Source organism: Drosophila kikkawai, chromosome 2R (assembly GCF_030179895.1).
Source record: "Drosophila kikkawai strain 14028-0561.14 chromosome 2R, DkikHiC1v2, whole genome shotgun sequence".
Classification (NCBI taxonomy): Eukaryota; Metazoa; Arthropoda; class Insecta; order Diptera; family Drosophilidae; genus Drosophila; species Drosophila kikkawai.
The window spans coordinates 2,702,950-2,729,311 of NC_091729.1; the positions used below are offsets into that span (position 1 = coordinate 2,702,950).

The 26,362-nt window shown below is 41.5% G+C and overlaps 2 protein-coding genes across 9 annotated transcripts in view; one reads left to right on the top strand and one right to left on the bottom strand.

The window, feature by feature from the left end:
* Positions 1-14,051, bottom strand: part of LOC108083839 (uncharacterized) — a 36,440-nt gene extending 22,389 nt beyond the window's left edge. The window contains exons 1-5 of one of the 8 annotated variants that reach the window (XR_011444663.1): positions 13,950-14,051; positions 6,168-12,175; positions 5,891-6,115; positions 5,755-5,824; positions 5,054-5,692 (exon numbers count right to left, since the gene is read on the bottom strand). The gene's annotated coding sequence lies outside the window, so the exon portion shown is untranslated. Of the gene's footprint in view, positions 1-5,053; positions 5,693-5,754; positions 5,825-5,882; positions 6,116-6,167; positions 13,386-13,949 lie in introns of those variants that run through there. The other 7 variants (XR_011444665.1, XR_011444664.1, XR_011444668.1 and 4 more) reach the window with 7 other exon arrangements.
* Positions 14,052-14,280: 229 nt separating this feature from the next.
* The window catches only part of Nipped-B (Nipped-B cohesin loading factor), a 133,527-nt gene continuing 121,445 nt past the window's right edge, over positions 14,281-26,362 (top strand). Inside the window, exons 1-5 of the mRNA XM_070284836.1 lie at positions 14,281-14,314; positions 14,375-14,394; positions 15,713-15,779; positions 15,846-16,017; positions 16,068-16,186. Of these exons, the coding sequence (XP_070140937.1) occupies positions 14,296-14,314; positions 14,375-14,394; positions 15,713-15,779; positions 15,846-16,017; positions 16,068-16,186 (397 nt within the window). The 5' untranslated portion in view covers positions 14,281-14,295. The remainder of the gene's footprint in view (positions 14,315-14,374; positions 14,395-15,712; positions 15,780-15,845; positions 16,018-16,067; positions 16,187-26,362) is intronic.

A 26,362-nucleotide genomic window follows, 5' to 3' on the forward strand; every position in this document is an offset into this window, starting at 1 on the left:
TCTCCTCAGCTTCGGTCCATCTGAGGCTAGCGATGGTTTCAAGTGGGTTCAACGCACTGACCACACTTGCCGAACTGGAAGTTAATCGACACAAATAAAAACCAGCATTTGCGTGTATTTCTCTCACCTGAGTCGAGACGGCGATAGTTTCTGCTTCACTGGCAAAACTGTCGACGTAGTCGTCTACGTAGTGATACTAATTGATCGCCAGGACCGCTTGCGGATCCGTGCTGCTGTACTGCAATGCATTTCTCCACAGGAACCTCTGGGCGCATCTGTCATCAAGACCTGATGAAATATCTCCTTGATGTCTGCAAAAACCCCAGCTGCTCTTTCCCGGAAATGGAAGAGCACCGCTGGGAGGGGCTTGTAGCGCTGTGGGCCTTTCATCAGCGCTGAATTTAGTGACACGCCGTTCACCTTGCCGGCCCCCCGAAGGTCGGCAGGTACCATACCTTGCCTTCCTGGGACCTCTGGACTTCCTGGGGCTACAGTCGTCGTGCGTAACCTTTCTTTACATATTCATCCATGATTCCATTGTAGGCCAGCGCGAAATCCACATCGCGCTTCGTTTTCCGTTCAATGTTGGCGAGTCTCTTGAGTGCCAAACTATAGCTCTCTGGCAGTCTCACCTCGTCGTCTCTACTACTCGTCTACTCGCGTAGTCGTCTCCTCTAGGATATTCAGGGCCCGTGCGACGCCGCCATCTGCGACTGGCTGTGCCGGCTTCACTCCGAAATTCTCGATCTCGAAATAATCGCTGACCATCTTCTCCAGAAGATTATCCTGGGGCACGGCTAGGAGGCACGAATCGGTCCATATACCACCCATCCAAGTGCGGTGGCTGCTGCGTATGGCCCTCCAGATCCGTAGCTTCTGGTTCTGAGAGGTATTCCAAGATGCGCATGATCCAATCCAATTAGGATCCTTGGCGCCGCATTGCTGTACGGCCTTACAGGCAGGCGCGCATTCGCCTTCACTGCCTTCACATCTTCCCGACGCAAGCTATGCATCGGAAGGTTCAAATTGGCTACTCTGTAAACGTTCTTTAACCCATGTCTCTTGGGTTTGCCCGCTGCACTGATCTGCAGGCTAACCATCCTTGTGCGCTCTTTGGCGGACTTTCCGCCAAAACACTGCACGTTCAGTTGTAGACTCTCACCTTTCAGGTTCAGGCTACGGATGAGTTCGTCGTCGATGAGCGTGACAGACGACCCTTCATCCAGCAGTGCGTAGGTGTCTTCCTGCGTATTCTCCCCGTATAACGTCACGGGAAATACGGAATAGCAGGTGACCTCCATCCGAATCTACACAACGCAAGTTCCGGTGCGATAATTCCTGGAGATCGCATGTCGAACGCCTCTCATCCTCCTCATGTCTGCGGCTGGCGTGGGCCGGGTATTCTCGTTGAAATCCACTGACTGTGGCATTCGTATCCGTCGGCTGCTGTCTCTGTACAGCTGCCGGTCTTGACTGCTTTGCTGATCCCTTCTGCAGCCTCCATCTGCGACTGGCGGCCGTCTGGGGTGTCCAGCTGGTTCATGGAGTAGGTAGTGATGCCTCATCCGGCATCCGTAGACGTAGACGAACCGGGCTATGTGTCCATACTCCAGACACGAAAAACAGAACCTCAACTTCCTCGCGGACTCGATCCGCATCGTCGAAGAAGAGCGTGGTTGAACTCCTTGCAATCTTTGATATCGTGTTGTCCTTCACACATGGGGCAACGTTGGGGGCGGTCTGCATACCGCTCCTCCTCGGGCACATTATTCGCGTGCAACACCCTTCGCTTTGGGTGCTCCTTGATTCCGACGTCCGTGACAGTGCACACCAATTTAGCGAATTCATGAAGCCACTCGCTCAGGTGCACCACTGTCGGGTATGGCTGTATCGTAGCCGCGTGCTTTGCCCAGTCTAGCCTTTTGCTCACAGGCAACTTGGCGACCAGCTCCTCCATCAGGGTTGGGTTACCCAAGTGCTGGTTGCCGGTCGTGATGGACTGCAGGAACGCTGCCAGGTTACTCACCCTTGTGGCGAACGGCACGATCCTTGCGATGTTAGCCTCCATGAATGGCTGCACATCGCGCACGCTCTCCTATTGGCTACGGATCAGTAGCTCTGGACGTCCATACCGGAATCGTAGCTGCTCCATAACAGCTTGCACATTTCTGGGGTGGATAAGCAGCGACTTCACTGCTGCTCTGGCTTCACCCTTCAGGGCTTTCACTAGCCTCTGATTATTCTCCAATTCTGTACACTGGTAAGCTGCCGTTGTCTCCGTGAACGCACACAGGAATATTGGCTATTCCTCTGGCTGACCTTCAAACTCGGGAAGATCAGGCAATCTACGTGGCGTCCACCCAGGTATGCTCGTTGTCGCCACTCCATATGATAGAGGCGATGTCATAGATACCTTCAAATTGTGTGTTGTCTCCCGTGGCGGCTGAACATAACCTAGTTCAGGCTGCTCCGTGGCGGTAACACAAAATGGCAGAGAATAGCTCACTGTTGTTGTTGTACAGTTCCGTGTAACAGGTTACCCGTTTGCCCAATGGCCGCCGAGCGTCGGCGCCAAATTTCCACTCAATTGTGGCGGTAAATTTGCACTCACTTGTGCCAGCAACTGCTCATCCAAAGATGGCGTCACTCTAAGCTCCGGCCGCGTGTCCCGATTCTAACCGGATCCCTGGCGGCCTCTGCTTGTCCTTCATTTGCCCTTGCCTTCACCAGCTCCGACTCTAGATGTGCGATCCTTTCTATTAGGGCCGCCACTTGTACAGTCGTGGAGTCCGTAATCTGCCCCTTAGCTGTGGGCTGCAGATTACTTGCCGCTTCACTGGCAGCTTTTCCACTTTCCTTCGGAGTCTGTGGCAGCTGTCGATCACCAGCCAAACTCGCAGAGCTGGCCGCTTTGCCAGTTGCTGTGGTCGTGGATGTCGCAGTTGCGGGAACACACGAGACTTCCAGCCTGGGGCTCCGCCGGGGCGAATGAATAGAGTACGAATAAAAGAAAATGACTCCGCTTGCCCGATCACGGGGATATGCCTTCTCAACACTCCGTTAACCACCTCTCAAATAGCGATAACAAAGGACAACGTTGGTTGTAAATGTGTTCAAGTGTGTTTTATTCTGAAGGGTACATAAGTTAACTTATAGGGTCTTCCCACACACCGTCAAAGCACATTCACCGTCCGTTGAACAAACGGTCCATAAGGTTTTGCCGTTCCGAATTTTCCCAAATGGACCGCCGTTAGAACACATTAAAATCTAACCACGGTTTGTTTGGCGATAGTTAGGCGATAGTTTTTCGGTGCAACTCTGAAAATTAGACCATCAGTACGAAAGTGTATACACACTTGGCAAGGAACAAATGAGGTATGGAATTTAAAATGTGGCGCCAAAGCTACAAGCATGCCCAAAATAGTTGTTCCTTGTCATTTAATTCATTTAAATTTAGTGCGGATAAATTCTGACGCAATCTGTGCTTTTTGCTGTTGTACAACAGCCAAAATAGTTGGTAAATGCTCCATTTCAAATTTGCAACTGCCAATTCGACAGTCTTTGTTTACGTTTTCATGAGCCACAGCTGATCGATCAGATGTTCGGATTTTGAATGTGCTTTGACGGTGTGTGGGAACACGAGCTTCACTTTTTTTAAAAATCCCAAACGTTCCTCACAAATGCGCTGTGTGTATTAACCTGCAATACAGTTTTCCTTAGCTTACATACCGCTCTCTGTGATGGCGCAAATCGGTGTAAATTCATCCGCCAATTGCGGATTTTTATACCCTTGCAGGGTATTATAATTTCAGTCAGAAGTTTGCAACGCAGTGAAGGAGACGTTTCCGACCCTATAAAGTATATATATTCTTGATCAGCATCAACAGCCGAGTCGATCTAGCCATGTCCGTCTGTCCGTCTGTCCGTCTGTCTGTCTGTCCGTCTGTCTGTCTGTCCGTCTGTCTGTTTCTACGCAAACTAGTCCCTCAGTTTTAAAGCTATCTGAATGAAACTTTGCATATAGTCTTCTATATGCTCTCACTGCTATATATGTCGGGACGGGCCGGATCGGACGACTATATCATATAGCTGCCATACAAATGTTCGATATATTTTTAGAAAAAAAATTATAACTTTGCTGTTTTTCAACATTTTTGCACAATTTTTTAGATATTGCCATTTTATATTATTTCAGAATTTTTGTAAAAATTTTATGAAAATCGGACGACTATATGATATAGCTGCCATAGGAACGATCAAGAAATAAATAGGAAAAAAATTATAGCTTCGTTGTTTTTCAACGTATGTTTATCTACTCTGAGATATAAGCTTTTTTTATTATTCTAGAATTTTGGTATAAATTTCATAAAAATCGGACAACTATATCTTATAGCTGCCATAGAAGCGATCGGTAAATGTATAAAATATATAAAGTTGGGAATGTAAAACTGTAACTGTCAAACTATAAACATAATAAGTATAGGTAAAATGTAATGAAACTCTGTTTTGTGAGCGTTTTCAGCATTTAAATCTATAATATAAACATCGAAACCATTCTGCAAGGGTATACAAACTTCGGCGTGCCGAAGTTAGCTTCCTTTCTTGTTGCAAATGCAATAGCTTGCATTTGCCTAAATTAGTGTGCCCGATTACTTTCATTCCGAAATCCTGACACAATAAATACTGACTCCTTTACGGCCCTACTGAAACCTGGCGAACCATCGATAGCCCTAATTCGTTCCGCGACATTTTTCAATGCTTCCATCAGCATTTCGTTTCGTGGAAAAAACTTGGGTCAACTAGCCAAAAAATATGTCCAAACATATTTTGTATAATCGTCGATAAACGTTATTACATAGATCGCAATATCCGTATGTATTAGTTCCAGTTTCCATCGAACCGATCGAATGGTTTCCTCGTTATCTTACATGTTACACAATCAAAGTCTCTTGTTGCATTTTCAATCGGAATGGGCTGGAGGACTGTCGATAGATCGATAGAGGTAGGATCTTATGACCAGGGGGGGGGGGGGGGGGGAGGGGGGGGTAGGGCAGGGATTTGAAAGAGCGAACCGGGAATAGGTAACGGGCTTAGGTTAAGGGAATTAAGAGAAAGGGTTTTTACCCTTGGCCTCGGCCGTTGCACTGAAGAAAGAACGGTTCCTAGGTCCGAACTCGGGTGACAGGCCGAAGCCTATATAGGGAGGGATAGGCAACATGGAAGCCGGCAGTAGCAACGAAAAGTCGATGTAAAAGCAGCTAATCTCCTGGGCGGCTAGGAAAAACCTGTAGAACCGTGGCAGTGAATGAATCGCTGGCCACGGCCATCTTTATTGAAAAATTGTGGAATTATATGTTGAATCTTACCCGCCGCCGACGTTCTGGGGAGGATATATTCTGGAGAAGAGTGAGGGAAATTTTCAAACGAGCCTCTTAGCAGCCGTTGACGGAGCCATCTATCAAGCTAAACAGGAATCCGGTGAGTCCGTTCCGTTAAGCGCCGTCCGGAACCGGCAGGTTTTCGTACCCATATTTGGGACGTTGATTGGCTCTGCCCCTTCTCCAAAACGACGTGGCCGTGGCTCCGACGGTCCCTACTTTCCTCGGGCTTGCCGTCGCCATCAGTTGCCGCGATTTCTGGCCACTCACGCCACTGAAACCATTTGCGGGTCGCCGATAGTGACTTCTAGTTGCTGAAATAGAATTAATTATTTATTGTGCTGTTGTTTTTGTTAGGCTAATTTATTTGTCTTACTCTAATTAGTTCCATGTGCTTGTTTCTCCGCGTCTCTTAACTTGGGTCAGGGATTTGTGCAACACGAGTTCTGCAGAATTAAGGAACGGCTTAGAAGAAGTTGGATATTCACTGAAGACATTTTATACATATTTACCCATCCCCTTTATTTCTCTTGGAGCTCCAGAAGGGATAGTAGGTAGGAAAAAGGGAACCTAGAGAACCTCTCCAGCCAGTTTGTGGCTTTTTCCTTAAGCGGACCGCCGCTTCTTCTCCGCTGCCGCAGTCTTCGCGCGAGCGCATCCCGGGCTAAGGTGACGTTTCGCCGGGAATGAGTCCCATAGGAACTCTATTGTACTCTGCCAATGTTAGCCTTAAGTACCTAAAATTTATAAAGTATTAAACACAATGAACAGTGAGTAAAAAGTATTTACCTGGGGAGATGGGCCGGCCGTCAAGCCGCCTGGATTAGACTCCGGTCCGCCGGAGATGGGTGGTGCCCCTAGACACACCGGAGGCACCACAGGTTGGGCGGGAGCGTCGTGGCGACTCCATCTATGCCACCATTCCGCAAAAGTCGTCATTTTTGGTTTGTTTACTTTTATTTGTTAGAGATGTGTTATTTGTTAGTGAGGAGTTTTATTTGAGACGTCCGATTAATCGGGGTTTCGTTGTACGGACTGCGGGCATAGGTTCCTACCCCCCCTGGGCATCCACTGAGCTAGTCCGGCATTGCCCAGGGAATATGCAGTTCCGTAACACTCTTGAACTTTTAAATTCCAATCCGCGAACTATACTTTTGCTTGAGATTTCTCGTAAATCTCCAAATCTGCCGTGCCAAATTTCAAATTTTGACGTTTCTTATGCCTGCACACTGTAAATATTTTGTTAACATTTGCTCGACACTCTGGCCATGAAAATACCGGCATCCAACTTCGCTGTAAACAATTTCTCATTTTTGTCTTTAATAACACAAGCCATTTTATTTGTAAATTTTACTGAGCATAACTAATTATTTTACCAACAGATAAAAAATTGCGGTTTAATTCCGGAAGATGTCACTGCAAAATTGTGATTTTATTTTTACGTCTCCTACGCCTTGTGCTTTAACCTTATCGCCTGATGCCATCGTAATGCTATCATTGCTCTCTCTTAGATTTTCGAAATATGATCTCTCTCTGCACATGTGAGAAGAAGCTACACTGTCCAAAATCCAATCCAATATACGCACTCATTGCTGCGTTTGCCTCTCTCTCTCTTTTGCATTGAGATTTCCTGTGACCACGTTTACCGCATGCATAACATTTTACCTTTTGCCTTCGATCGTAATCCGTTGTCTTCTTTGCGCCCTTTGCCGAAAACACTTGCTCAGTTCCGCTAGGATTTCCAGTCTCTCTATCATCTCTTCGTGATACCTCTTCCAATATTCTGAGCTTCAGCTGACTTAGGGTAGGTAGCTGATCTCTGCATTCCATTGCAACAACAAAAACAAAATTTTCCATGTCGTCCGGCAAACTACATAGCAGTAAAATGGAGCGTAACTCTTCTGGAACTTGTACATCAATTTCGTTGAGATTCTGAGCGATCGAACAAAATTTGGTGACTTGCGGAGACATCCCATCAGTGCGTTTAATTTGAAACTTTATCAACTGCTTAAACAGACTGACTTTCCTGGCTGGTCCATGGGCAAAATATATTTCGTGCAATTTGTTCATGCTCCTTGTGCGGTTTTACAGGTTCTGATATGAATGAGTTCACTTGGCTTTACGCACATGATTATCGTCGCTAAAGCCTTCTCATCATCTCGGCCATAACAATTTTTCTGTAGCCGTCATTTTGGGCTCCATACTTCCTATAACATACTTTCACATCTCGGAGGTAACTAGAAGACTTTTCATTTGAAGTGACCAACTCTCGTAGTTGTCGCCCGACAATTTTTCAATGTTCATCATTCCGTGAGACATTGTTCCGTAGTTAACACGAACTGGGCCCATAACTTGTTTAAGAGTTACCGCGCGTTGGTTGTAGGGACCGAAATAAGAGACCAACGTCTATTCAGGTTAGAGTAATTTAATGTAGTGAATCAAGTAAAGCTTAGAACTAATACAGAAGAGTAATATAGAAAAAGCTCTATCAGCTGCTATACATACAAGTTGTCATAAAGCTAAACATGGCAATGTTCCAACAATTTACATAATCGTATTGTATTTTAAAATAATTAATTTCTGATTTTGCGGATTTGAATCCGCCGGCCAAATGGCACACGAAAAGATTCCGAACGTTTCGCCTGCAAATTATAAGAGACTTAACAGAGGGAAATACGAATCCGTTAGAATTTTTCGGAAGTGAACACTAGAACAGGTCAGGGAAATCCGAATAAATTTTGCGGAAGTGGAAACTAGAAAGTCCCTAATAAATATCATCGTGATTTTTGGTTTGTTTTGATGTATAATGGTATTACGACACTACCGCATTAATTAGAGATTTCATTAAAGATTTGACAGCTGCATAGAGTTTCCTAAAGTACGAGCAAGACGACTATATGGCATTTCTAATGCAAGTTTTAATGCATTGGCTAATGCATTAGCTGCAAAAATTGAAAGATCTACTAATATTGTATTAGAAGATTTATTATCTGAGACGTCAACTGAACTTACGGCGAACAGATTTCTGGTGCGTGGTGTGATGATTGGATTTCACAACAAGACTGCCCCAACAACTCATGTCGCTCCCTTTTCAATTCCTCTTCATCTTCCAGTACACACGCACAGTGGTGAATTAATACGAACAGTATTGTTTGATTCAAAAGCTTGTTCTTGAATATTTATTTATTATTATTAGGAGGTGACATTAATTTATATTTCATTAATCAGTTCAGTTCAGTTATTTTGACAAGAGTTAATTACAAGAGTGGCCAGAGCCAAGATAAAAATCGAATCATAAAAAAAAGCCTCTCCAGCGCAGCCAGAGAGATCAGCTGCATTCGCTCGCAAATGTGCCTAAACGTAAGATAAGCTGGGTTGTGTCTTGGCTATTTAATCCAATTGGGTTTGACCCAACATCCCGGCCCCATTGAAAGTCTGAAGCCAACTTTCAAGAGACAGGTAGGAGAGCGAGTTTATGTATGGGGCGTCGGTAGACTCCCTTAGCGGTGCGCACGTCAGCGACGCGCACGCGTTGAAATACGATTTCCGACAAACGTAGAAAGTGTAGCCGAATGTTGTTGAATCCAGTGAAGAACAATCTGAGAATCACTCCATAAGAATACCGTTGGTTGGTAGTCTGCAAATATCTTCTGTGTCTTGCGTAATAGGTTTGATAACAAGTGCGCTCCACATAACTCCAACTTTGGTAGCGACAATTTCCTAGTGGGAGCGACTCTGGATTTCGATGTTATGAGTCGTATCTTAATGCTGTCATCTGCCCCAACTGTACGTGCATATATACAGCAGCCATAGGCTCTGATCGAGGCGTCGCAGAATCCATGTAACTGTAGACTCCGGAGACTCGGCTGTAAGCAAAGGCGTGGTATTGACAGCGATTCCAACGACGAAAGTGATGAGAGAAACGATGTCCATGCTGCATGAAGATTTTCCGGCACCGATTCATCCCAGTCTAACTTGAGCAGCCATAGTTCCTGCAGAATGATTTTAGCAACTATTATTATTCGCGTGACTAAGCCCAATGGGTCAAATAATGATGAGGCTATCGAGAGTATTGTCCGTTTTGAGACGGTTTCCGATGTGTGTTTTGGTACAAATGCGAATTTGAATATATCGTATCGTTGATCCCATTTCAAACCTAACGTGCTGGTCACTGAATCTTCTTCTAAATTCAAATCCTTAATAGTGCGATCGTCGACGAACTTAGTGTAATTTGAGTGCCATTTTGCAATCTCAAATTCGCCACTACTAAGAATTTCGGAGACCTCTGCCTTGATTCGAGCGAGACCGTCCACTGTGTCCGCTCCGCAAAGGAAATCATCAACATAAAACGAGGTTTTAATGGCATCAGCACCGACCTTGAACTTGTTCGAATATTGATCCGCCAGATATATCATGTTTCGTATGGCTAGGTATGGTGCCGTTGCGGTCCCATAAGTTACAGTGTTAAGTTCGAAGGTGCGTACTGGCTCTACGGGGTTGCTCCTCCAGAGAATGTACTGAAACTTACGGTCATCCGCGTCGACGAGGACTTGTCTAAACATCTTAACCACGTCAGCCGTGATCACGTAGCGATATGTGCGGAAGCGTAAAAGCAGCGTATATAGATCGGGTTGAATTGTTGGCCCGACCATGAGCAAATCACTTATCGATTTCTGACTCGTTGTCTGACAGGATGCGTCGAAGACAACTCTTAGTTTCGTTGACGTACTCGTTGGCTTGAGCACACAATGATGAGATATATAAAAGTGTGGCACATTGAGTTGAGGCATCTCTACTAAACTCATATGTCCCAGAGTTTGAAATTCCTGCATGAAGTCTATGTATTTCGACCTTATATCCGCTGAGCGACTGAGTCGGCGTTCAAGCGCTTGAAATCGTCTTCGTGCAGTTTCATACGAGTTGCCAAGCAAGCTGGGATCCGTTTTAAATGGCAGCCGAACCCCTATGTGGCCATCATCGTCACGGCGAACAGAGTCGACGAATTTCTCCTCACATTTGCGCTGCTCTGGTGTGTATATGTCAGCCGACTTGCTAACATCTTCAACTTTCCACAATCGCTCGACGTTTCGGTTAACAGATAGCATCCTCCAGAGTTAATGAGTAGCTGTGAACTATAGTGGGCTTGGTTTGGCAACGACCAGAGATTATCCATCCTAACAACGTTTTTTGGAGAATTGGCAGGTGGGGACCGAGCTTAATTTGACCAACAGATACGATTTCGAAGAATGTTTCTGTTCCAAGTAGCAAATCAATTCGACGAGACTTATTGAATTTATCGTCAGCGAGGGGCGTGTTTTGAGGTAACTGCCATGATGATATGTCTATATCTGAATCTGGGTTGTATGCGATATGCGATGTGATGCAAAAATCTAGCGACAATTCTAATGCGTTAAAGCGTGATTTGATTGTGGTAGATGCGCGATGCTTTATCTGCGTTTGAGATTCTCCAATGCTGCGTATTTCCATGTGGCGCTTGATACGTGGTATGCGAAGCGCTTGAGCAAACTCATCAGACATAAAGTTAACTTGTGAGCACGAGTCTAGCAGAGCGCGACCTATCTTGTAACAACCTGAGGCATCCTTAACCAGAACCAATGCCGTGGCCAATATTACACGATTCACTTGAGTCTCCCTGTGAGTGTGAATAACTGCATTCGATATCTGCGGAGCATTTGACTGAGGTTGAGAAGGCAATGGTGGCGAAGGAGTGGCTCGAACGACTTCTCGATGCAACATAGTGTGATGGGATTGGGAACAGATTCGGCACTTCTGTGTCGACGGGCATTTGGCCACGTGGTGACCTTTGCCGAAACAATTAATACAGAGACCCAATTTTTTTATGATTTGAAAGCGATGATCGACAGAAGTGTTACTAAGTTGGGAACATATAAATGTTTTGTGTTCGCTACTGGAACAAACATGGCATATTGGTGTGGAGCAAGAAAAAGTAAACCCAGGATGCTGCTGTGGAGGACGTTGTTTAGTGGCAATCTGCTGGGTCGCATTAGGATCACCGTTAGCATTGCTAAGAGCTTCTAGATATTGGCAGTGACGCTCTACGACCTCAACGCATTTGGGCCAGGACGGCAGAGTTCCGTAATCTAAAGATTCATTCCACTTTCTCTTCGTCTCCTGATCGACTTCATTCATTACGATTGAGATGAACATCGCCTGAACAATTTGGGTTTCACTTCCGAGAGATAACAACGAGTTAAACAATGAAGTTGCATTGTCAATAAGGCTGCGCAACGTTTGGCTATTGGATTTCGCAACCTTTGGCAAATTGAATAGCGACGATATATTGTCCAGAAAAACCAGGGTTGGGTTGTCATAACGACTCCTTAGACGCTCGAGAGCATTTGCGTAGTTTTCAGGTGTAACTTGGAACGCCTTAACCGTTTCAAGAGCTGATCCACGTAGACAATTTAGCAACTGATTAAATTTCTCGATTGGGGATAACAAAGCATGAGCATCTACAACTTGTTTAAATGACGTAAAAAAGTTTTGATATTCCGAGTACTTGCCATCAAATGTAGGTAATGCGAGTCTGGGTAGTTTGATAGATGACGTGTTGAACACACTGAGAGTCGTATCATTTCCAGATGTATTGTGAACATCAGGGCCGAGTTGCTCCTTGATGCTGACAAACATGTCTTCCAACTCTCCACGAACATCTCGTTGCTGCTCTTCCACATCTTGCTGCTCGATGTCGTTTTGTACCGACAAGACTTATTTGAAATACGCCTCCAATATTGACAATCGGCAATTCAGTTCCGCTGACAAAAGTCCAAGGCGTGGAGAAATATAATAAATAAAACAAGTGTGTACAATCAAAGAATTGTTATAATTTGAATTATCAAAATAATCTGCGGCACATACTATTTACCATTTTTGGAACGGTAACAAAATACTGCTTTATATGATCTTCTCACACACCGTCAAAGCGCATCCACCGTCCGTTAAACAAACGGTCCATAAGGTTTTGCCGTTTCGAATTTTCTCAAATGGACCGGCATCAAAGCGCATCTAAATTTAACGACCATTTGTTTGGGGATAGTTAGGCGATAGTTTTTCGGTGCAACTCTGATATCTTCTTCTTAACAGTTAAAATTTGACCAGCACTACGAAAAATGTAAACGAAGTTGGCGAGGAATAATTTAAAAATGAAATTTAAAATGTGGCGCCAAAGCTACAAACATGCCCAAAGTAGTTGTTGGTGTTTTTCTGTATATTTTTGCCCCAATATGTCCCTAATTGTTACTATTTAATATAAACCGCCTACCTCTACCCTATTTTGGATGCCTATACCAACTATACACACTTTTTGGGGAACTTGCTCTTTGTTAGAAAAAAATCATTAGAAAAACTAAAAATGGGTTAGTTGGCACAGCTTCGCGATGCACAAAGACCACATCAAGCCCGACAAAATAATAGAGGAAGACGAACCGCAAATAAAAACCTGAATCGCTCTGCATTTGCATACAATTCTGAAACACACTACAAAGATCTTAGCTGCGTTGTTATTGGTTCATTGTCTGTCGTATATCAGTATTGCAATGCACTGAAACCCCCAGCTTATGCTGTGCAAGTGGCAAAATTAAATTGCCCGTTTTGGCTCATCCACCAGAGCCATTGTATTCGCTACTATATGGAAGTTCAGCTCAATCAAACAGCTTCCTAATAGGATCTTCCCACACACCGTCAAAGCACATTCACCGTCCGTTGAACAAACTGTCCATAAGGTTTTGCCGTTTCAAACACATTAAAATCTAACCACGGTTTGTTTGGCGATAGTTAGGCGATAGTTTTTCGGTGCAACTCTGAAAATTTGACCATCACTACGAAAGTGAATACACACTTGGCGAGGAACAAATGAGAATGGAATTTAAAATGTGGCGCCAAAGCTACAAGCATGCCCAAAATAGTTGTTGGCGTTTTTTCTGTATATTCTTGCCCCAAGATGTCCCCAATTGTTACTATTTAATATAAACCGCCTGCCTCTACCTTATTTTGAAGATTTTGGATGCCCAAACCACCTATAGACACTCTTCGGGGAACTTGCTCTTTGTTAGAGAAAAATCATTAGAAAACTAAAATTCCTTGTCATTTAATTCATTTAAATTTAGTGCGGATAAATTCGGTCGCAATCTGTGCCTTTTGCTTTTGTACAACAGCCAAAATTGTTGGTAAATGCTCCATTTCAAATTTGCAACTGCCAATTCGACAGTCTTTGTTTACGTTTTCATGAGCCACAGCTGATCGATCAGATGTTCGGATGGTGAATGTGCTTTGACGGTGTGTGGGAACATGAGTTTCACTTTTTTTAAAAATCCCAAACGTTCCTTACAAATGCGCTGTGTGGAAAGACAGTATAAAGCTTGCACAAAAATATAACGGATGCTTTCAAATGACGTCATTTGGAGCCAAGGTTGTTTACCAATCAGGCTACAATCCAAGTTATAAGGTAATGACGTCTCTGTATTATCAAAATGAACAAGTCACATTTTTTCGAAATTGCATCCCAAAATTCAGGTTCAAGGGCAAATTTACCACCGATCGGGCGCTTTGTTACCACCACAAAACAAAGATCATAAATTCCTTCAGATCTATTTCATTGGTGATTCAGCAGTTGAATTAAATCACCACTGTGCAATTTTTACTGTAACTAAACGTCATTATCAGGGCTGGCAAAAGACCCATTGGTAGTCATGAAAAACAATTTAATGTTCCCACTATGGTGATTGTTGGCGAGAATGTGGAATCAGGCGATATTGTTCTTAAGCGTCGGGATAACGGCCAATTGCAGCGAGTTTATGAGACTCATCGGTCATATGATCCTCTTCAATACCCGTTGATGTTCTGTCGTGGAGAAGATGGGTAGCACTTCAACATAAAGATGGTCAATCCAACGACAGGTTTGTTTACAATCATCACTTCTTTTTGATTAATCAACTAAGTTTGAATTCAAATTTTAGGAGAAGATAGGAATAAGATGGTGAGTTCTATGAATTTTTATGCGTATCGATTGATGATGTTTCAACAGTACTGTTTCGACATGTACGTCAAAGTAGAAACGGAACGTCTCAATTTCATTTGTTTTAATCAGTCGAAGTTGGGGCGATTTTTTATAAAAATATTTGAGTTTCTCTAATGATTTTTCTTTAACAAATGCAAAGACTTCCAAAATCTATAAAATGAGGTAGTGGTAGTTTTTATTTTCATTAAATAGTAGCAATTGGGGATACTTTGGGGCAACAACTATTTTGGGCATGCTTGTAGCTTTGGCGCCACATTTTAAATTCCATTTTTCATTTGTTCCTCGCTTAGTTTGTTTACATTTTCGTAGTGAATGGTCAAATTTTCACTGTAAAGAAGATGAAATCAGAGTTGCACCGAAAAACTATCACCTCACTACCGCCAACAAACGGTCGTTAAATTTAGATACACTCTGATGCCGGTCCATTTGAGAAATTTCGGAACGGCAAAACTAATGGACTGCTTGTTCAACGGACTGTGGATGCGCTTTGACGGTGTGTGGGAAGACCCATTATTATGTCAATATTTTTCAAAAATGCCAAACTACTTGGTAATACATCACATCAGAAGAATAAATCCTTCTGTGTCCTAAACCAGTTTTACCCTCTCCGTACCGTACTTTATTATTGACATACTCGATGCACCTCAACAACTGACTGTATAATTGTTTATGTAGAAATGTAAAAAAAACTGTGTTTCTTTTCTTGTTGTTTCGATTGCGACAGTAAACTAATATAACAACAAATCTGGAATCTAAAAGTACTGTTTTACATCTGTGAGTCTTTGTGAACTGAAGTGGGCCGTATAATATGCTTTTAGTGGAAATTGCGAGGCTTATTAGGCTTCCGTAGATAAAAGAACGTTTAAATATATAAATGCTTTCACATAATAAAAAGTATTCATACATATGTACGTTGGAATTGTCAACAAACATTGCATTAGGAAACAAACAAGACTACATAGGAAGATAGGATTGGTAAACGTCAAATGTTATGATAATTTAATTTTTTAATGTATGTATATGTACATATTATTCTGATTCAGTTTTGAAACAGTTAAAGTTTTTTTTCTAGAAATGTTGAATAAATAGAAAAACATATTTACATATGTACACATAGTTCAAAACGTACATATAAAGATGTGCATACACTTGTCTATATATTGTAAACTTTTGAACTTGTTGGATAAGTACGACAGTGTTTTCATATCTTAAACAATAATAAAATTGCGGTATCAATAAAATTTTCATTGACTATCGATTTGGTCTATCAATTAAGATGGGAGACCGCGACATGCCTAGCGTGCCTGTGACGACGCTAGCTGGTTTAACCAGCACTTCTGATTGTAAGTAGTGCATGAAAAACATTAAATACCAGTTATGATCGTTAATATTTTCATTTTATATCCAAGTGCTTAGCGAATTACCAGTCTCGGATTCACTTCAAAGTGCCGCTTCCTTAAATAAGTCCCTTCTATTTCATGCTTTAGTGGCCAATGAATCCAGCAACTTGCTGTCAGTACGTGATGAAAATCTCGTACGACAATTAGTAAATGCCATTGAAAAAACAAACTCCGACAATATGTAAGTTTTTTTTAACAGTTAATTGTTGTTATTATAGCAATCTGTTGCAGTGAACTAAAATCACATTACACTATTCAGTCATCTGGAACTAACATTAGTGCTTACCCTGAGTTACTGCAGGGAATTTACAGTTTCCGACCAACAGTTTTCAATACGCCACAAAAGATAGGTAAGTTTTAACAATATGCTTTATTTTTAAAGCAAAATGTATTTTTAATTTGTCAATGCATTCAAAATAAAGTAGTTAATACCTACTGTTATGAGCTGGTTAAGGGGGGATATACATGTAAGCGGTCAAAATTTGGCCATTTTTCGTGAATTTTGTTTTTATAAGAAATAGTCAAGCAATCGTCGTGAAACTTTGGATATAGTTAAAAGTAGAATCAGAGATGATTAAAAAAATTAGTTATAAACAATATTTTACAAAATGGCGGACTTATGGAACATATGCCGTAGCGCCTCGAGCTTTAAGTTGCCGTGCTATGGACACGATAGAGCTCGTAATTCCTGTCCGAAATCCGTAAACTAAATTTTTTTGTATTCATTACACCTTTATCTTCTATTTGAACCTAAAAAACCAAAAAGAAATCAAGACAAAAAAAATACATTTTGATTTGAAGGAAAAAATGTCATTTTCAGGTGATCAGTTTTCACTTCCCACCATCTTAAAAAATAGTAATACTCAGTTTTATAACAACCATGTAGGTTCAAATAGAAGATAATTTTATGCTGATCATAATAATTTTTGATTCACTCCGATATGTTACGTAGTTTTTTGTGAATCGTGTCCATAGCATAGGTAGAAATGCAAAAATTAGAAGCTGAGTAAAAGACGTTTAAAGTTTTTGATGCGCCCACGTTAACACTTGTGAACCTTGCGTGTATACTTGATTTGAGGCACTTAGAGTTGGAATTCGATAATGAAACTTACACACTATATTCTTTAAATAATAAACTATTTTTTAAACCAAAAAAAAAATTTGCCCAAAAAATTTTGGTTTACATGTATATCCCCCCCTTAAGTCAGTCTCCTATTCTAAACCTAACCTAAACTTTGTGGGGAAACTTAAAACGTCGAATTATAACCAACGAATTATAAAATTTTAAAGCTGAAGAAACCTCGTCTGAGTTTGCATGATGGAATGCCAAATCGAAAAGCGAAAGTTGTTCACAGTAAAGGAGGTTATGTCGGATACTAATAAGAAAAATATTCAATACCTTAATTTAACAAAATGATGGCTCTTGTTAAGCACATAATTGGTGCTAAGATCGATTTTGGACAATTGTTAGTTTTCAAGAAAATTTTAAAAATGTTAGGCATTTGCACGCGAAATGCATGCGAAACATGAAAGATTTTAATCCAATGTATTATTCAAGTGTCTAGATTCTAGACTCTAGAATATCATACTCAATTGGTAAATCGAAATACGTAATAGTTAAAAATATGTTGATAAACAGCCAGGTCAGAATTTTTTTTATAAAATTTGTCGATTATGACGGACTAGATTGCGTAGAAACAGACAGACGGGCGGACGGACAGACGAACATGGCTAGATCGACTCGGCTGTTGATGCTGGTAAAGAATATATATACTTTATAAGGTCGGCAAGGTCTCCTTCACTGCGTTGCAAAATTCTGACTGAAATTAGAATACCCTGCAAAAGTATAAAAAAGCTCGATTTCTCGAATTCTCATTAACATATTTCGAGGTATGTATGTTTTAGAATATGCTAAATTCTGTCAATGTTGATCAATTGGACTACTTCCTGATATGACTATATTGAAAATAAAGAATTTAGAGAAGTTTTACCGTTTTGGCCGAGGCTGCTGTTTTTGGAGAGTTATGTATGTGTATAAATTATGTCGATCTATCGATTTTTATGTCTAATACATTGACCAAGCATTAAAGCGTTGCATTAGAAGTGCCATATAGTCGTCTTTTGCTCTCACTTGTGTAAATCTTTAATGCATTGCTGCTTTCTAGTCAGTAAACTGGGATGCAAACCAGAGGTTAATGACGTATACTAGACTCCTACTAATTAACTTAGCCTCTTTATCTAATCGTAGAACGATGCTAGGTATTACATTAATTTACAACCTAATCTGCGGTGACGTGGAAAGTGCTGACTTGCTGGACCATTTTTTCCGCATTATGTCTTTGAGTTCATTTTTCGGAAGAAATCCGATGTTCCTGGAAGTTTAGCTTAAGATGGTGTTCGAGATTTTCAGTAGGGCTAACGTCTGGGCTCTGTGAAGGAGTTTAAGTCTGGTTTCAATAGTACAACGCCCACAACTTGACTTTCAAAGTCGTTTGTTTGGCGCTATTGTACTGGTGGAAATCGAACTTGTCGCGTTGTGGAGCCATTAGGGTGGCACTGGAGAGTAAATTACACCTAAATATATTTAAATATATCAGCAATTATTATCCTGTCTAAAAATACCATATTTCCAACTCCTGGGGCGGACAGATATCCCTAACTAGACCAGAACCTCTAACGGGCTTTACTGTTGTTGAATCATTTTTTAACTTGAGGGCTTTTCCGGGCTTGCGGAAAACTATTCCTTCTCCATCCGACCCCAAAACATTGAAAAATCTTCTTTACTCAATATTACTTGCTCATAATACATACTCTAAAGTTGGGTACAAATACGTTTTATCAAAGAAAATAGCTCCGACAATTTTATAGGTGAAAGCACGGATATTATTTTTAGGCTTCTACCATAAAAATCATGGCTTCTAGGACCTGTTCCGATAGTTTAAGTGGATACATTTGTTCCTTAGGATGTGGTCATGGCGGTGTTAATTTCTGCAGCCTATAAATGTATGTTTTACCTGTTTTTTTTAAGAATTGTCTTATCTTCTCCGATTGTCAATTACTGTATTCGGCCAAAGCGCGGCTAATTTTCCACGGAATTCCTTGATTTCAGTAGAAAAACTACGCTTATTATGGTAAAAGGACTATTATCAAACATACCAGAAATATATTTAAAGGATCAACCCTCATTGTGTGGGTGTAAAATATTTTTCTTCTGTTTTGACTCCGTACCTTTCGGCATTTTGTATTTAATTACGACCCACAATGACGCTTAAATGTTGTGCTTATCCATGAACTTAATTTTAAAATGTAATCTCAACCAGAATCCTGACAAAAAAATTCACTAACCCATAAAAAAACGAAAGAATACAAAAAAAAAGAAATTATTAAAAACTAATTCTTTTGTGAGCATCAAATTTGTTTTAGTTGTATATATTTGACTGTAGCTTGTTATTGAAAACGTTTTCTGTACGTTTTTTTTTCGTCATATGCTCAACTAAATATACATATATCTTTGGGATAGTAATCCAGTTTTTCACATTTTTAAGCTGTTAGTTAATATTGACATTTTCCCCATAACCTCCTTTGCAACGAATGCTTTTGTGACTCAGTGTATGTATTAGGTTGTTTGGTAATGACATACCGGTTTTTACATTCAAATTTCGCACTTCGCTTGTGAAGTCAAATATAATCGTACATGGCAATGTAGTATCTCGTTTGAAAGGTATTGGTATACCTTTAAAATGATATATAGATTGTTTACATGAGCTTCCACGTTAAAAAGTTACAATCGATTGAAATGGAGTTCACAAACGCAGAAATTCGAGCAGTTTTTAACATTTATTTCGCACAGGGGAAAACTGCTGCGGAATCTCGCCGACAGATTTTTGCTGTCTTTGGAGATAACAAACTTTCGATTCAAATCGCCGTACAGTTGTTTAGGCGATTCCGAAGTGGCAATTTTGATACCGAAACACCCAAGCCTTCCTGACGACCAGTGACCGTTGATACGGATAAAATCATGGAAATAGTGGATCGAGATCGTCATGTGACTATTAGAACCATCGCAGAGGAGCTGCAACTAAGCACGAAAACAGTCCATGGGCATTTAAAGTCGAAAACTTTAACAAAAAAGCTCGATGAAAGGGTGCTTCATAAGTTATCCCAAAAAACCCTTTTCAACCGTGTATTAATCTGCGAATCTTTGTTGCACCGTAACAAATTCGACTCATTTCTGGATCGGTTAGTCACTGGTGATGAAAAATGGATCACATATGACAACATAAAGCGTAAAAGATCCTGGTCGAAGCACGGTGAGTCGTCTCAAACGGTGGCAAAGCCAGGACTGACGGCTCAGGGTGTATGGTGGGATATCAGAGGAATTATCCATTATGAAGTGTTGCCCTATGGCCAAACCATCAATTCTGACCTCTACTGTGAACAACTAGAGAGATTGAAGATTGCACTTGAACAGAAGCGGCCAGCCATGGTGAATCGTAAGGGCGTTGACAACGCCAGGCCCCATACATTTTTGGTGTCGCGTCACAAGCTACGGGAGCTTGGTTGGGAAGTGTTAATGCATCCACCTTATAGTCCGGACATTGCCCCAAGCGATTACCATCTGTTTTTGGCCATGCAAAATATTTCCGTTGGACAAAAATTGAGTTCAAGGGAGGATTGTGAAAATCGAATTGCCGAGTTTTTTGCCAGTAGGGACAAGGAATTCTTTAGGAGAGGCATATACAAGTTACCATCAAAATGGCAGAAAATCATCGAAGACAACGGTACATAAAGCACTAAAATCGGACAATGCTAACTATGTTAATATCGTCGTCAAAAATCAATAAAGAAACCGGTATGTCATTACCAAACAACCTGATATTATTTCAGAATTTTGGTTTTTGTTGAGCTACTGAGCTTTTTCAATAGCTGTCGAATTGTCCAATTTCTTTTTGACCCAAAAAATACGCACTTGGTGTAAACGTTATAAATTAAATGCAATATTTATTAAGCCACGAAGTTCTCTATTATTTATCAGCGCAAGCGAGCCGAATTGCCGCTACGGATATTTATGACCCGAATTGGTCCGAAAATAGTTACATGCAAATAATATTTGAGTTGATCGCTTTCAAGCATAGGCGAAGACAAACGAAGACGAACTGACTAAAGAATTTTTGCTGCAGTTAGCGGACGGCCAAGGGCAGCTGTGCAAAATAGAGCGAGAGAGTGATAAAGGTTATGTTATGCAGAAGGCAGGCGGAGAGGCAAAGCTTTGCTACGCAGAGCAAATTTATTGTTGTTGTTTGGCCGCTGGGTCATCAGGTGCGGGCTGCATAACCAGACAGTTTTATTTTATAAAAATCTGACATATATAATATATGTAGAAAAAACTTTTTTTTTTTTTTTTTTTTTTTTTGTTTAATTGTGGTTTTTATTGAAGTTTTGCTGCTTATGCCCATATGATACACTAATGCAGTTTTCATTAATTAGCTACTTCATTAGAACCTTGAAAGAGACCACTATATGTGTAATTTTGTGTAATTTGGCTTGAATTTTTCTTGGATTATTTTGGTAATACGACTACGGTCACACCGACCGTAAAAGGTAAACAAAACAAACGGCCGCCATTCGAGGCGTATTACTATGAATTTCTGAATTCCTCGTCGAAGTATTCTTGCATAAATAAATGCAGAATCCTTTAAATGTATGTTTTTAACCTATAATGCTTAAATTTTTTTTAATTATTACCAAAAAAAATTTTAAATTAATTTTACAGCGTAAGAACCTTGCCCTCGCAAAACATATTATTTTTTCCTAATTTTCTAATATTTTTTCAGTTCAAAAAACCAGCGAAATTATATAAAAATAAAATTCTCATTGTGAGACCATACTGTCAATGAGCTGGCTAATACATTTTTCAATTACAATTTTCTTCATTAAACCCGTATTTTGTTATCGAGTATCTAGTATATTTTATGTAGATCTATCGATTATCGCGGCAATGAAGTAGCTAATGCATTATTCTAATGCATTAGAGCGCCATATAGTCGTCTTGCTCGCACTTGTGTAAAACGCTATAGCGCTGTCAAATCTTTAATGAAGTCTCTAATTAATGCGGCAGTGTCATGCCAGTATTACAACTTATTCTCTATCTTCATATTATTTAACATAATCTTAAACAGAGGTGTAGAATATAAATGAAATTTTAAATTGTTACAGTCGTCGGGTGGGCAGCTCCCGAATAGTTATCCTACGCAGGCGTCGTCTCGTCAGGTTCATGGTCAGTGCTCTGGCCAGCGGGTTAGGATGCGTGAGCAGCCTTGCACGGTGTCTAGCCGCCATGTCGTTAATCTGGTCACCAACTGCAGGTACTTGCAGATCTCTCCTTATGTTTAGGTTCCTTATGTACCACTCGGCGTTAGTGATATGTCTAAGGAACCTAGACTGGAATGCATGAATCCTTCGCAGGTCTGTCACGGCCGCTGTGCCATATATAGTCACTCCGTATTTCCATATCGGAGCTATCAGGGATTGGTAAAGGCGAGTCTTGCACTTGAGGCTCAGCTTGGACTTCGGGCCTGTTAGCCAGCTTATTTGCCTGGCTGCGTTTTGGAGCTTGGCCCTAGTCTGTTTCACATGCGAGCTGAACGTCAGCCTCTTGTCCAGGACCAATCCCAGATATGTGTACTCCACATGCAGTGGCAGGAGCTGACCATGTAGGAAGACACCTGGACATGTGCCTTTCCTCAGGGTGAATGTGACCACCGCACACTTGTTTGTGTTGTGGCCACATTCCATCTACAGGCCCAGTTTTCAAGATGCAGCTAGACCTGGCCAGTACTGCAGTGTCGTCTGCGTACGTGGCAGCACATGTGCTCTCAGAGCTTAGATGAAGCGGCGCATCGTGGGCAAAAAGGTTGTAAAGCGTCCCAGCACGCTTCCTTGAGGAACACCAGTTCGTATCCTCCTGGTGGTAGAGGCAACTCCATCCTGGACCACTTGGAAGCTCCTGTCCTTGAGGTAGCTGCAAATGAACTCGTAGAGCTGTGGTGGCAGGAGCTTTTTGACCTTGGACAGGAGCCCTTCGTGCCAGACCCTATCAAAAGGCCTGTTGTATGTCGAGGAAAGCAGCCACAACATACTGCTTCCTCTGGTACCCCTCAACAATAAAGTCAACAACACAGTGGAGTTGTTCTTGGGTACCATGGCCTTTTAGAAATCCGAGCTGGTGTCTTGGGATCGCCTCGATGATCTCAGGTAGTCTCTGGATCCTGTCCATTTGGTGTCACGGAGGCACGGACCTTTTCTTTCCTTTCCTTGGAGGATGTCGCGAAAGGAGTAAATCGCTCCTCCAGGCTTTCCGCAAAGGCTTCCACTCGCTCCTGCGGAGATTTTGCCCAATTTCCGTCAGGTTTTTTGACTGGAAACTTGGGAGAGACTTGCCTTTTGCTCTGCCCAGCAAGCTTCCAGAGCGCGTAGTCCGTGACCCTGTCTGGTGTTGCACCCTCGAGCTCCTTCTCCAAGCGCTCCTTCTGGAGTACTCCCTCCTGAGCCTGTGTTTGGTGTCGATCATTGCCCTGATGTCCGGTGGAAGAGGAGGGCGGGGCATAGTGTGGCGGCTTCTATTCGGGGGCGTTGCGAGCTCTGCTGCAGCCTTGATTTTATCCTCCAGAAGTATGGCAGCGTCATCTACGTCCTCGGCAGAGTTAATCTCTATATGCAGGTAGATGGAGGCCTCCAGGGTTCTTCTAAACATCCTGACGTCAGATCCGGGGGGCAGGAACGTCCTTCTTGGCACATAAGCGCTTCCTGGAAGGTGTAGGTTGACTATGAGTGGGATATGATTCGAGCTAAGCTCAAAGGATTCATTAATAGTCAGCCGACGTCCATGGAGTCCTTTAAGCAGGGCGAAATGCCGTTGCAGGGAAAGCACGTAGGTCTGCCAGTGGCCAGGATTTGTGCGTTCGTGTTATCCAGGGCCTCAACCAGCATTGTGCCTCGCCTGTCAGCTCGGAAGTTGCCCCAGTTTCAGTGTTTGGCGTTGAAGTCTCCTCCTAAGATGGTTTTATCTCCACAAAGGTTAAGCAGAGCCTCAAATCCATCACATGTCCAGGTGGGGCGAGGGGGAAGGTAGACCGCTGCCACATCCAGATCTCCAAAAGGAGAGTTGAGAGTGATCATCGCCATCTGTGCCAATCCCAGGCTTATCGGGTTGTGCTGAAGTACCCAGGAATGTTGAAGAATACTCCGCGTTTAGGGAAGCATGGTCACTACCCTCGTCATGTCCCTATCAGAGTCTGGGTTGGGTGGCGCTGTAGTATACCTGCCTCGGATTCCTAGCACTGGGAATATCTCTCTAATTGAAGTAGTTTGAGTTTAATATTCAGATATATTTGAGCCAAATATACTTCGTAATTCTCAAAAACTACAACCTTCGGTGTCCTAATGCCTTTCTTGAGTTTCACGTACAATTGGCTTAATAAACTGATGCAATGTAAATGCTGATGTCTGCCTGCAGCCACTCATAATGAGCAACCTCATAATGATGGTCATCATAAAGCTGTAAATGTAAAACTTACTGTAAAAACTGTAAATATAGTATGTATAGCTGAAAAAAATGAAAGATGTTATTACTTTTTTTTTTTTTTTTTTTTTTTTTTTTTTACTTTACTTGTGTTCAACATACATGCATTTATAATTTACAATTTCAGGACTTCATATAACCCCAGAGTAATAATAGAACACTGGTAATTTAAATTTGTTGTGCAATTTTTTTGACTCAAAATCAGTGGAGAGCGATGTGATAAACAATATTTTTTGTTTTGTTATCCGGTGAAAACATAAATAATGATGACGGCTTTCCCACGCGCGAACAGGCTACGTATAACTGCCCATGTGAAAAACATTGATATTCCAGATTTGTCGCGCAGACTTCCAACGATTGGCCATGCGATTTATTGAAGATCTGTTAGAATAATCGGAATTTGTTACATTGTCAAGGTGGCTTTCTTGTAGTGCTATGATTTGGGGGTGGTATTGCTCAATAAGAATTTGTAGTTTTCGGTAGTTGTTTTTATTGCATTGGATAAATTCTTAAGATAGTTCAAATTAAAGATATAACCTGAGTTGGATGTTGATTACGAAATGTCCATCCCTCCTGAATTGCGTTGTTTTTATGGCTTGGAGTTCTTGTTAACTGAGGAAGACAGGACATTTCTTGCTTGCGGGTTGTGTTGGCTTGCTCGACGTTGCAGTTAATGCATTTCTGGGGTCTATTGCATTTGTCATTGGAGGTTGGGTCGATATGTTGTTCTCCGCAATTGTAGCATACACTTGCTCTCATATCTCTGCGTACAGGACAATAAAAAATCATAACATTGACTTTAATGTCAAATAACTCTGCAAATATTTTGCACTGCGAATCAAAAATTGGTTCAATCTATTAGTCATTCAATTGACGTCGCCTCTTTGTTTTTGCAGAATTATGAGCCTAGCGGTTTTCTTATAATGACCATTTTACCCAAACCCCTTTAAAAATAGCAGTCTCAAAAGTTTGCGTACAGCAAAGAAGATCGTCATTTAATGTCAAATGCAATTCTATTTTTGTTTAAAGTTCGCTTTGATTCTTTGATTAATCAATTTTTAATGGGTAATATATGCACTTGTCACTATGGTGTCTAAGGGAAAGCAGATATGCGCTTACGAAAGAAAAATCTTACTTAAACTGCATCTTAAAGGCAAAAGCTACAGGAAGATTGGAAAAACCATTGGCAGATCGCAGTCATCTGCTCAAAGAGTTATTACCAATTACGCAAAGTCGGGATCTATCTTATCAGCGCCCAGATCTGGCCGTCCAAGCAAGTTAAGGGGGTCTTCTCATTCAAAACCCGTTTTTTGGACCCTTTTTAAAAAAATTCTTATTTGAAAACGCAAAGAATAATTGAAAACTTTTTTTATTTTTTGTATTAAAAAATGTTCAAAGTAAAAAAAAAAATTGTTTTTGTCTCGATACGAGGGTTGTCTCCAGAGCGTCCGAAATGAAAAAAAAATAACGGGGTTATAATCAGAATAGATGTCATTTTCGGGTGACGGAACAGATTTTTTTTTAAATTTTTTTAAACAAAATGGCGGCCATTCAAAAAAAATTTCGATTTCGGGCTTTTTGCCCAATGAGAAGACCCCCTTAATGAAAAGAGAAAAATCCAAAATTCTCCAACTAGTCCAGAATAATCCAAAATTAACAGCGCACAAGCTTAAACTGGAAGGTGAGGAATGGTTTTCCAAAACCGTATCAGATAATACCATACGATGGGCAAGAAAAAAATGTGGATATAAAAGCCGCGTGGCCAGAAGGAAACCATTTATTTCCAAAACTAATAAGAAAAAGCGATTGGATTTTGCTAATGACCACATAACGAAGCCATCTGAGTTGGGAATAAAGTCATTTTTTCGGACAAAAGCAAGCAAAAAATTTGTGTGGCGGAAGAGTGCCTTGGAAAAGCAAACTTTAATGCCTACCGTAAAACATG